General features: G+C 45.3%; 1 protein-coding gene across 2 annotated transcripts in view; it reads left to right on the top strand.

Annotated features, from left to right (window-relative positions):
- Window positions 1-3,240, top strand: part of LOC118417284 (UHRF1-binding protein 1-like) — a 4,898-nt gene extending 1,658 nt beyond the window's left edge. For both annotated transcript variants that reach the window (XM_035822792.1, XM_035822793.1), the window contains 3 exons: window positions 278-386; window positions 1,674-1,801; window positions 2,930-3,240. In XM_035822792.1, coding sequence (XP_035678685.1) covers window positions 278-386; window positions 1,674-1,801; window positions 2,930-3,208 — 516 coding nt within the window. In that variant the 3' untranslated portion in view covers window positions 3,209-3,240. The remainder of the gene's footprint in view (window positions 1-277; window positions 387-1,673; window positions 1,802-2,929) is intronic.
- The last annotated feature ends 9,495 nt before the right edge of the window (window positions 3,241-12,735 follow it).

Raw genomic sequence — 12,735 nt, 5'->3', positions numbered from 1 at the left:
AACGTTATGTCGTACTGTAAGAAATCATACCAGAAAGTAAGTAATTCATGATACAATCCATGAAAGGTAGAAGCTACCTGTGCTTATCTGACACTAGCTTAGGGAACAAAATTTAAGATAAGATAAGCTAATTTAGCCTTAAAGCTAATACTATTAACCACACATATATTAATCATTAGATACCTATACATGAAGTATCTTTCCCATCTACATTGTATGGACACAAAGTTTACATAATTGTATGGACACAAAGTAAACTCTATTCCCCCGTTACCAGGACGACGGCCCTCCCCTTAACCCTGGTTCTCCCGGGACTGTCCCTCTGGACATCCACGTGGACCGCGCCACTGTGGTACGGAGGGAGGACGGAATATTCCATCTCACCTGTAAGTAATACCGAGACTTCTGTAGAATATGGATGTATTTAAAAGTTTTTAGGTGCAAAGTAGCATCCTTAACAGCTGGCCTAGGAGTTTGAGTATGAGGTACATTGTGTGTGTTCAAGTACCATAATCTTTTGAAATGTAGTTTTCATGACATGCACATGTCACAGAATGATGTAGAAAGATGATTATTATGACATGTTAGTTGTTGACAATTCAATCTCTACACGTATCTACAAATGGATGAAGTTCAGAGTTCCCATCTAGACATTTCAAGTGACCTCCATCACAGACAGTCACACATTCAGTGTCACTAGAAAGTAATGCCAGTTCATTCTAATGATGCTGAAGTAGAGTGATGGATGTCACTCCAAACATCCAAAAGTAATCTACCAAATGCATCCAGCTGTCTGAGTCTGAATAAAACCTAAGATTGTTTATCTAGATAAAGATTGAATAGTTGGTAACTATGTTTCAGGTTTGGCCCCCTCCCCAAGGCTGGATGTAGGTTCATCAGTGAGTCCGACAGACTACACACAGGCTGGTGCAGGCAGACCAGAGCTACAGGCACACAGATATCACAACAGATAACATGTATGTGTGATTGTTGCAGGTTTGGCGCCCTCCCCACGGCCGGATGTAGGTTTATCAGTGAGACCGACAGACTACACACAGGCTGGTGCAGGTAGACCAGGCTACAGGCACACAGATATCATAACAGATAACATGCATGATTGTACGTTACAGGTTTGGCGCCCTCCCCACGGCCGGATGTAGGTTTATCAGTGAGACCAACGGACTACACACAGGCTGGTGCAGGCAGACCAGGGCTACAGGCACACAGATATCACAACAGATAACATGCATGTGTGTATGTTACAGGTTTGGCGCCCTCCTCAGTGCTGTCTGTAGGTTTATCAGTGAGTCCGACAGACTACACACAGGCTGGTGCAGGCAGACCAGGCTACAGGCACACAGATATCACAACAGATAACATGTATGTGTGGATGTTACAGGTGCAGGTAGGCCAATGCTACAGGCACACAGATGTCATAACAGATAACATGCATGTGTGTACGTTACAGGTTTGTCGCCCTCCCCACGGCCGGATGTAGGTTTATCAGTGAGACCGACAGACTACACACAGGCTGGTGCAGGCAGACCAGGGCTACAGGCACACAGATATCACAACAGATAACATGACTATGTGTGGATGTTACAGGTACAGGCAGACCAGGCTACAGGCACACAGATATCATAACAGATAACATGCATGTGCGTATGTTACAGGTTTGGCGCCCTCCCCACGGCCGGATGTAGGTTTATCGGTGAGACCGACAGAGTACACACAGGCTGGAGCAGGCAGATCAGGGCTACAGGCAGGAGGGTCAGGGGTCACACAGATATCAGCGCTCAAGGTACGACACTCTTTACAATTTATTAAGTCTGGATTGGACTTCAGTGAACCATGGGCTGAAGAAAATTATCTGTAACAGTTGATTTATGACTGTGTTGTTTTAACTGATTGCTTCCAAGGCTTCCCAACTATCCACCCAGACTTTTATCAATGATAAGGCCATCCTAGGCTTGTAGAGTTAAAATGTAGCCAGAACACACAGGCAACACGCACACACACAGACAAGTAACTTCTTCTCAAAAAGGGGGAAAAGTTACTCCCCAAAATCATTTCATATTATTATTAATGCAATGCTGTGCATTTGGAACTTGAAGGTAGGTCACCACACACCTTGTGCATGTATGTGTTGTGGTTTCTCTGGCATCCTTGGGGCATGGACATCTGGCTTAGCCCCTATCTTAAGTGTAAAAGTTAGGAGTCAGGGCACTGATGACTGGACCATGATCTGAACCTGTGGTCTTTTGATGCAAGAGGCAATGGCTTGTGGGTAACCTTGACTGATAGTACAGCCAAATGAATACTGTAAATGCAGAAATGTTCGCGGTGGATTAATGTTCGCGGTTTTCGCGGCGGCCGCTTCACCGCGAATTTAAAACCACCGCGAACATTTTTCCATAACAGTAAGAGACTACAGTGCATGGTGCTACCGCGAAATGAAAACCACCGCGAAAAGTCCATTTCCCGCTACCGCAAAATTAAATCCCCGCAAACTTAAATGCATTTACAGGAAATGAATACTAACTATCTGTATCAGTACAGCTTGGCAGGCACTTGGCTCGTCAGCAGCTGGTTATATCATACTGAATGACCTACAAATGTATCACATCTAACCTTTGCACATCTAACTGTCAGCATTGTCTAAAGCTATTGCTAAACATTGACCCTGATCACCCACTTCTTGTTGTAATATTACTAATAGGAGGAAAATAGATAAATGCTGGTGAGACAGCCATGGAAGGGTGTGGTGGTGTTACTCTGAACTGCTGCTATTTTTGTTTGTTGTTTACTTGTTGATCTAAATTTTTTCTTATTTTGGAAACTGAATGGTTTAACTTTAAGGCAGCGTAATCTTTTTAGTGCATGACAGTGTAACCATTGACCCTGATCACCTACCTCTTTTTTGCAATAGGAGGAAAATGAGCAACTCCAGAGGGAGGTGGCGCGGCTGAGGGAACAGCAGAAGGCCAGCATGACATCACAGCTGCTGTCGGAGAACCTGTGCCTCCAGGGGGAGAAGCAGCAGCTGAGGGAAGAGCTGGTGGATACCCAGCATGCCCTGCAGGAGGCGGAACAGGAGCGCACCACTCTGCTGCGGACGCTCGAGCACGTGCAGAAGGAAATGCTTGAGTCTGACCGCGAGAAGAACTTTCTCAGAGATCAGCTGGAGAGGAGAAGTCCAAGGAAGTGATGCGCGCCCCCCTCCCCATCCCACAGCGCCCCCCTCCCTACCCCACAGCGCCCCCCTCCCCACCCCACAGCGCCCCCCTCCCACACCACTATGCTGAAGTCCTACTGCAAGAAGAACTTTCTGAGAGACCAGCTGGAGAGGAGAAGTCCAAGGAAGTGACGTGCGCCCCCTCCCCACCCCACAGCGCCCCCCTCCCCACCCCACAGCACCAGGGTGTGTGGTGTAATGCTACTGCACAATTATGCGCAATCCTCCTTCCTTGCAGGCATATGAGTTGGGTTTTTTTATTGCTTACATGTTACTTGCTAGTTCCCATTATACACAGTTTTGTGTTGCTGTTAGCCAGCTCTTGTAACAACAGGAAACTGTGTACAGTAGCAACAGGCCTAGGGATACAATCAGAAAACAGCATATTGTTAAAGCACAGAATAAAGCCAACTCGTAAGCCAGGCAGCAGGGGGCTAGGTTCAAAGTTGATAAAGAAAATCCAGGGTTTTAGACTATATATAACCTTGTCTTTGCAGAAGTGAAGTGGCCTTCTGGTCAAGATGTAAAACAAAGCAAGAAGATAATTGTTAAAGATAATCTGAAGTACTTAGTAAAACATGGTGCAGAAGTTGAGATGTCAAAACCACTAGTTTGCCTCCCAAATTTCTCCAGTCATGAACTATGATAAGGGATTGCTCACATGGTGCAGAGGTTGGGCTGTCATGACCACTATTTTGTGAATAGAATCAGGTTGAAAGGTCACTGGATAACAAGTTCTCTCAAAGTCACAACCAGGACATTTTGGACATTGCTTAGTACCGACATTTCTAATCAACCTAAAGTTGATCAGGAAATCTACTCCAGTCATGAACAGTCAAAGGAACAAACTCGGTCATGTTAGGAACTTTCTTCACAGTGCAGAAGCACCAGGTGGTGAGTATGGTCAGTATAAATGCCATAAGGAAGGTGACAGACAGTCATAAAAGTACAGTCAGGTTAAAATATGCAAAGCTGTGTGAAGAGAACTTTGTGATCCTGTCAAAACTACTGCAGCAGCAGCTACAGAATTTTTTTCCTCAATTCAGTCAGCTGAAGAACTCCCGCTTGTTGCAACATAAAAACAGGCTCTGCATCTCTGTAAAGTATAAATATACTGCTTCGAATTCCCCAGCTCTTTCCAAAAAGTACAGACTGAGTGAAGCTTCGAAACATTGCTTCATGTCTGATAAGGGATTGCAACCCTTCCCAGTAGCATGCAAGCACATGTACATTGTTTGTGTATAACTTGAGGGGAGGAGCCATAGCCAGGGCCTGACCTCTCAACCTTGACCTCTCACCCTTGACCTCACCACTGACCTTACAATCCAAAGTGGGGACGCTTACCACTGCACCGCGCACGCTACACTGACTAGTTGCCTCCGACACACACAATCAACTCAGGCAGTAAAAAAAAGAAAAGACAGGGTGCAATTGTGGTAAAAAGTAACATTTTTTTGCACACTGACAATGTTAGAAATTAACTTAACGATCCAACCACACACAGAGTTGTCAAAAGAAGTCAGGAAAGACACCCTGTCTGTATATTAGAACAATTTGTAGCAGTGATATAACCCATTTGCAACACGAGTAGTAGGATAAGTAATAACGGAATGCTGTATAAAGCTAGACTGCAGAAGGCTACTAAATCCTTGAATGTGAGAGCGAGAATAAAAATCAAAAGCACTGTAATATTGGCTTGTATGTACATGTAAGTTGTGAACGAAATAAAGCGCTGCCTTGTTAACTATGCCAGTATTTACTTGTACCTTCCATTGAAAAAAGAAAGTACAAAATTCATGCTTCTCACTGGAGTTGGTCCGTTTGGATTTCAACAGGAAAACTCAAAAGATTCTGGATTTACCTTATGTTTTGTTAAATTTGTAGACGTTTGCATATAGAAGATGACAAGTTTTCAGTGTGTACCAGCCTGAAAGCACAAAATAAAAGCCCTTGGCAACCATCTTTAATTGATGTTTCAAATCTAAAGCTTGGCACCATATGAAGCAACGGAACTTCAGTTTTTGTTTGTGTGTACTTAATGTTGAAAAGAACCATTGAAACTCTGAATGTGGTGGGAGAAAGCTTCAACATAATGACTGGGAAAGAGAAAATCATGGAATTTGAAGTAAGCTCCATACACAAGCAATATGAAATGTCTCTCTCAATACGACATTCAACATTTGGGTGAAGTTATTTGACTTGCTTTGAAGTTATTTGACTTGCTGCTGTGTACTTAATATATTATTCCTTAATATAGGCTAATTTCATGTTTCTGTTTCAAGCTTGAATGCATTTTTGAAAAACTTGAATTTCATATTAACTGCTGAATCTGCTGACTTAAGTAACATTTTCTAATGTGTTCTTTTTTTGTATTGCCATAATTGATAAGATATTTGATATAATAGATAGATAAATGCTGGTGAGAAAGCCATGACAGGGTTTGGGGGTGTTACTCTGAACTGCTGCTATTTTTATTTGTTGTTTGCTTGTTGGTCTAAATATTTTGTTATTTTGGAAACCAAACGGTTTAACTTTAAGACAGTGTAATCTTTCTAGTGCATGACAGTGTTATCAACTCCTTTGCTGTGTTCACCATTGAGTAGCAAACTTAATTATATGTTCCTCTCTCCTGGCTTTTCTACAACATTGTTTATGTACAGGTCAGATTACTGTGTGTATGTCATGAATACAACTAGAGTAACCATCAGTGCAATATCATGTACATTTGGTAATGTTTCATGTTAATTAATTCTGCAAGGCAGAAAGGCAATCAATTACACATAATGATTATTTATCTTACGGCACAAACTTTGCGTTATGTACCATGACAATCGCATGTTTTCAGATGGGGAAGTGAAAAGTTCAAATAAGATATGCTATGTCGTCACCTTTGACCTCTGACCCACCCATACCCTTGTACGTGGGAAAGGTCAAAGTTCAGGTCAGACGACCGTATCATCACCTTTGACCTCCGACCTGTGTTCGGATACAATCCATCCATTGTAATCCATACATTGACATATTTGAATTATGATACATTAATATTTTCATTTATTATAGGGTCACACCTTTGTGTACAGATTGTCATGATTGATATGTTAAAGGACTTGAAAAGGGTGAAATCTGGTTCTTTTGGAGGGTTGGATAGCTTGTAGATAGTGTGCGAATATCCTGTGTAACGCCTTTTGTAAATATTGTTAAAGCAGACATTAAAACTAATGCTGAGACTTGTAAGGTTTCCTGGTGAGAGAATAACATAGCCCTGCTGTACAACAGGCATGTTCCCTACGTCAGTGTTTCCTCTACAGTAAGCCCGCTGCCTAACCCTATAACGTTAACGCCAGGGTCAGATTTCCAAACCACGGCCTGGTGGGGTTACATAAGTTTTGCGGGAGTGAAAGATAAAAGAAATACACACAAACTATGCTAATGACTACGTGTTTTTACATTTCATGTGTTTTGTTAAATGTTTCGTGCCGGTTTGGAAATGTGACTCTGCATAACCTGAGTACAGATACATGTATAGTACCAAAGGCTGCTCCGATAGGAAGCAGGAGTAAGGCTCTACATGTAGACTGGTAGCAAATATATCCCAGTCCCCCTCTCTACAATTTGTAAATGTGTACACGACCAGAAAAGTGGAGGAATGGAACTGCACAGTTTGCTGATAATCCATGGAAACACAGACCAAAACCTCACATGTACGCTGAGCACTTCTACCAAGCAGGCTGTTATCATGCACTGCAAGGACATTTTTTAGTGAAAAACTTAACCACGTGGTGTAGAACGGTGTGTCCATGACAGTACTGACATTGCCATGGCAACCATTGTTCAGTAGAACCATGTACAAAGAAGTGTCATGGTAACCAGTTCTGTAGGGCATTGTATCCATGACAGAGTTGCCATCGCTATGGTAACCATCGTTCAGTAGATATGATAGAACAGTACATCCATGACAATGGCACAGAACTGATATTACCATTGTAACCACAGTTCTGTAGAACACTGTATCCAGTAACTTTGTTGGAGTACTGTTGGTATCATCATGATGGTACTGCCATGGGGACTGTTGCCATGGCTTATATACAACATGTACATGTTGCTGTAGAGCAACTGGGTTATGATGGAGTGGCAGATCTGCGATATGTACCATTTGTACGTAGTGCTAATTCAGTTCTGGACATCCCAAGGTGATTTCAAGGTTATATGACATCCATTCTGTAGTAATTTGACAGGCATATTTATTATCATACTGCCATATTGTATGTACTTATATGACGGATGGCTGTCATAATTTTTAACAGGCTACCACGCTGTATTAGCAACAGTAACCCATTCCCCCAACCCCCCACTAATACAATGACGGATGAAGCCACAGATCCAAGCTTTTATTTGAACTCAATGAATCTTAAGCCATGAATGGAACGGACGTGAATGCTTTTGTAGGATTGGTGTTGTTGCATGTAGGAAAATGCTTTCTAGTTACCTCATTAATTGGAGATATTTATATAGTTAGGATATTGTGTCAATCAGACGAAAATTGTATAATAATTGTTTTCCTGTACGCTTTGTCTGTATAATTATGTGTCAATACCGATACTGTATACAGCAGTGTATGTGTATCTATATCGGCTTCAATCATTTTTCGAGGACTTCGTTTTTTTCTGTGAAATTGCCATCCTGAATATTGGGGAAATCTGAGAATGGTGTCTTTCAATAATCAACAAGCAGATGTATGGTTCCGGCTCTGTCTCAACTTTGCGCTCATGTTTTTGCAACATTTAGTACATATTATTGTCCCTCGACGCTGTCACATGGTGATAACTCAGCATGGCATCCTCGCTTCCATGCCCATCTTAAGCTCATTCGTAGTCACTCGAAAGAAGAAGCTCCTCCCCTTTCGGTGACGCATGCGCTCTCGGCTTGCTTGATTTCTTCAGTTGTAATTTTTGCTTCATATCGGATAGTCCTATCTGTAATAGCTCTGTCACAATGAGTGACCGTAGTTCGCGTTCGCGTGATAAACGTAAGTCTCAGCGGTCACACAAAAGTGACAAACATAAGTCGCGTTCTCGGCAAGTTCAGCAAGAGGACAAGAAACGCGAGCGTGTTAAGAAGATAACGCCGCGTGAATTCAGGGCAAGTACTGCCCCGCCGGCGCCACCACGTGGTGCAAAATCCAACATGCCCGCACATGTTCGTGACCCAGCTGCCGTCCCCCCTGTTACAAGCCTGGCGGAGTTTAAGCGCCGTATGGCTGCTCTCCCGGCAGCACAGGGGAGTTCTACGCTCCATGGCAGCGAGTTTTCTCTTAGGGATTCCGAGCGGGAGCTTTCGTCCGGGCATGTTCATGAGCATGAGGAAAATTTTCCAGAAAATATGGCGGAGTTCCGTGCTATGCTAGGGGTCAACACCCTACAAGAAGATCAAAATTCTCTCCGTGCGGCCTTCGGCCTTATGACTGAAGAATTTCGGGGAGTTAAAGAAATTCTTGGCTCCATTGCGACTTCCGTAGGCTCAAAGAGGCCTTCGGTGCCACCCTCAGAGGCGGAGTCGGTTCGTTCGAAACGGGCTCGTACGGGCGACAGCGGCGAGGAGTCGGACTTCTCCTCGGTCAGCGTTGAGTCTTTCGTGCCGCTGCAGCGTGAGCCGCCCGACCCGGATAAAGTGTGGTCGGCCCGCCCGTCGGTTGTTAGTTACACCGAGCAGTACTTCGGGTTAGAGAAGCGTGAATTTGCCGATATTAAACATTGGCAGGGTAAATTCCTTCTCCCAACAAATGCACCTAAAAATCTCACGGTGCCGAAGCTCGATAACGCTACGATGAAATTACTGCCGGCGGTTGACCCGATCAGAGGTAAGCATTGTATCAATGCGGACAAGCCGCTTTTCACTTTGCAGGAAAAGTTATTGTATGTACCAGCTCCGATTCTGAATCTATGGCAGATGCTTGGTGATTGTGATGGTAATCTTTCGTCGTCTGACTTGACTGTAATGAAAGATTGTGCAGCGACTGCTATTTGGCTGCTGGGTTCCGCTAATCGTTACCTTGCTGAAATGAGACGTCTGTCTTTAGCCGAGGTTTCTACCGTAGATACAGCCAAGGATTTGTTTGGGATGATTCCCGATGAGCCGTCACACTTGGTTCGTTCGGATTTAGCGTCCAAAGCTAAGGAGTTAGTGGCGGGCAAAAGGGCTTTAGTTGACTCTTTGAAGCCAAAATATGAGCAGAGGCCCCGATGGGGGAGGGGCCAGTCGGGCGCCTCGCGTTACGGCGGCCGGGGCCGCGGCTCCAATTCACGTAAATCCCGCCCCCCTCCCCGCCAGTCCGGCGGTAACAACAAGTTTTACTGGGGTGCGCAGTACTCCCGTTCCTCCGGTCAGGGCGGAGACGGGAGCTTCGGGAAGAAATCTAGCAAGTAGTTGTGTTTCTTTGTGTATGCAAGATTTAGGCCGGTGTCCGTCTGAATCACAACCTGTACCTCGCCCCTTAGTTCGAGCCCTTCCTCATGGGGGCCGTTTGAAGCATTTTTTGCCGGTTTGGCGTACTTTGACTAGCGATTCAGTAATTCTTGACATCATTTAGGGGTACAGGTTGCCATTTAAGCGGACGCCTCCAGTACAGACTACTATTCCCTGGACTCGAGCTATGTCTCCAGAGGAGGATTTGGCCCTGGATTTAGAAGTTGAAACCTTGTTGCAGAAAGGTGCAGTGAAAGAGGTCCCTTTCAGTTCAGATCTTTTTATTTCTCGGTTGTTCACTGTACCCAAGAAATCAGGGGGCCTTCGGCCCGTCATCAATCTCAGACCTCTGAATAGATGTTTGTTTGTACCCAAGTTCAAGATGGAGCATTTATCCTTAGTTCAAGATTTGGTGCGTCCAGGAGATTTTTTCTGTAAGATTGATCTTACTGATGCTTATTTTTCTGTTGCGATTCATTCTACCCATCAGAGGTTCTTGTCGTTTGCGTGGAAGAATCGTTTTTATTCCTTCGTTTGTATGGCGTTTGGGATTTCCACGGCGCCGAGAATTTTCTCGAAGATTTTGAAGGTCATTACTTCGCATTTGAGACGACGAGGTATTCGGTTAATTTGTTACCTTGATGACATGCTGATTATAGCCAGTGATTATGAATGCTGTAGGCAAGACGCCAAAACAGCAACAGAATTCATTGCCCACGTGGGTTTCGTGACCAATCTGGGTAAGTCTATCTTAGAGCCAACCCAGCGTATTGTTTTCCTTGGTTCAGGTTTAGATTCTGTTACCATGTCTCTCTTTCTACCGAATGATAAGGTGATCGAGCTGAGTCGATTAGCCAATGCTGTGCTCGAGAAAGGTCGACTCACTGCACGGGAGTTAGCTCATGTTATCGGAAAGTTTCAAGCAGCTGCCGTCTCGGTGCTTCTGGCGCCACTACATTTCCGACAACTCCAACTCCTCCTTATCTCAACACTTCGGCGGACAGGGAGAGATTGGGACGCGTTAGTTCATCTGCCACAAGACGCGCAGCAAGATTTAGTCTGGTGGAGAGACAGTCTGCCGCAAAACTACGACCGTCCGATTCACTGTCCCGTAGGGGACATCGTGATCGAAAGCGATGCCTCGCAACTTGGCTGGGGAGCCTTCTCCGACGGTATAAGCACAGGTGGTCGTTGGTCGGTCAGGGAAAGGGCTCGTCACATCAATCAGTTAGAAATGATGGCAGCAACTTTCGCGGTTCAGTCTTTCTGCAAGGACAAAGTCAATTCTGCGGTTCGCATCAAGTCCGACAATTCGACGGTAGTCGCGTATATCAATCGTCGGGGCGACACGAAGTCGTCAGTCCTAGCAGACCTTGCTCTCAACCTTTGGAGTTTCTGCGTGGAGAGAGGCCTCCTGTTGTCGGCCGTCCATGTGGCTGGCCTGGACAACGTGAGAGCAGATTTCAAGTCGAGGAACTTCAACCGTCTCACCGAATGGTCTGTGTCACCAAGTGTGTACGAGATCATTCTGCAGATATGTCCCGCCCTCCGGAATCCGAGGGCAGTGGACCTTTTCGCATCCCGTCTCAACAGGAAGCTCCGCCTGTATGTGTCCTGGGAGCCGGACCCAGAGGCGGTGGGAACGGATGCGTTCACCCTGGATTGGAACCAGTGGGAGGCTCTGTATGCATTCCCCCCGTTCATCCTTGTCGGCAGGGTGTTGACGAAAATTCGCCAAGACAAAGTGCAGAGAGTACATCTCCTGGCACCTATATGGGAGACAGCGGCCTGGTATCCCATGCTCCTCCACATGTTAGTCCAAGAGCCAGTCAGGCTGCCAACGAGTCGGTTTCTACTCACGCAACCGGTGGACGGGACACCTCACCCGCTAGGAGAGTCGCTACGTCTAGCCGTGTGGACTGTCTCAGGACTCGATACCGAGAGTCTGAAATTTCGGATGGAGTTACCAGAGTGCTCCTGGCATCCTGGAGACCGAGAACCAGTGGGTTATACTCGTCCTCCTGGCGGAGATGGTCTCGCTGGTGTGGTGGAAAAAGTCTTGATCCCATTTCGGCGCCACTGAACAAGGTACTCGACTTTCTGTATCGCCTTTTTGATAAGGGTCTACAGTACCGCACGATCAATGTTTATCGTTCTGCCATCTCTTCGACACACTTGAATGTAGAAGGTAGGCCTATAGGTGCTCATCCTTTAGTTTCTCGTTTCATGAAGGGTGTGTTCGAGTTGCGTCCACCCGTACCAAAACATGTGTTTATTTGGGATGTTTCAGTTGTCCTGAAATTCCTACGTAAGTGGGCACCGGCAAAATGTTTGAGTTTAAAGCAGTTGACTCTCAAGGTGGCAATGTTAGTAGCCTTGGTGTCTGCAGGAAGAAGCCAATCCTTAGCTTTGTTAGACACTAGTCATATGAGTTCCTCTAAGGACGGTTTGTCATTTGAAGTGTACAAACTGACAAAGACTTCTAGACCAGACAAACCCTCTCATTCTATGTTTGTGGCTAAGTTTGAGCAGAAGGAAGTGTGTCCTGTGGTTTATTTGAAAGCGTACTTAGCTAGGACAGCATCGTTCCGTTCGGATTCTGATTCGCGTGTGTTCCGCGCATTGGTCAAACCGCACAAGGCAGTGTGCTCAGCTACGATTGCTCGTTGGCTCAAATCTGTCCTTTCAGAAGCTAGTTCAGTCACCAAAGGCTTCACCGGCCACTCTGTCAGAAGTGCTGCTACCTCTGCTGCCCGTCAATCCGGGGTATCAGTGAAGGATATAATGCTTGCAGCGAACTGGTCTAGTAGTTCGACCTTTGAAAAGTTTTACAACAAACCTTCAAATTTGTCTCATTTTGGTCATTCTGTTCTGGCCTCCGCTTCAAAGTCATGCTGAGTTATCACCATGTGACAGCGTCGAGGGACAATTGAAGTTTGGTACAAACCTTGGTGCCGGACAAATGTAATTGTCCCTCGACGTGGAACATGGTGATAACCCGGCCCAAAAGTACTGCTGCGGTACTGCAACTGGCTGTT

This window comes from Branchiostoma floridae, chromosome 6, assembly GCF_000003815.2.
Source record: "Branchiostoma floridae strain S238N-H82 chromosome 6, Bfl_VNyyK, whole genome shotgun sequence".
Classification (NCBI taxonomy): Eukaryota; Metazoa; Chordata; class Leptocardii; order Amphioxiformes; family Branchiostomatidae; genus Branchiostoma; species Branchiostoma floridae.
This window is presented reverse-complemented; position numbering and strand designations above follow the sequence as displayed.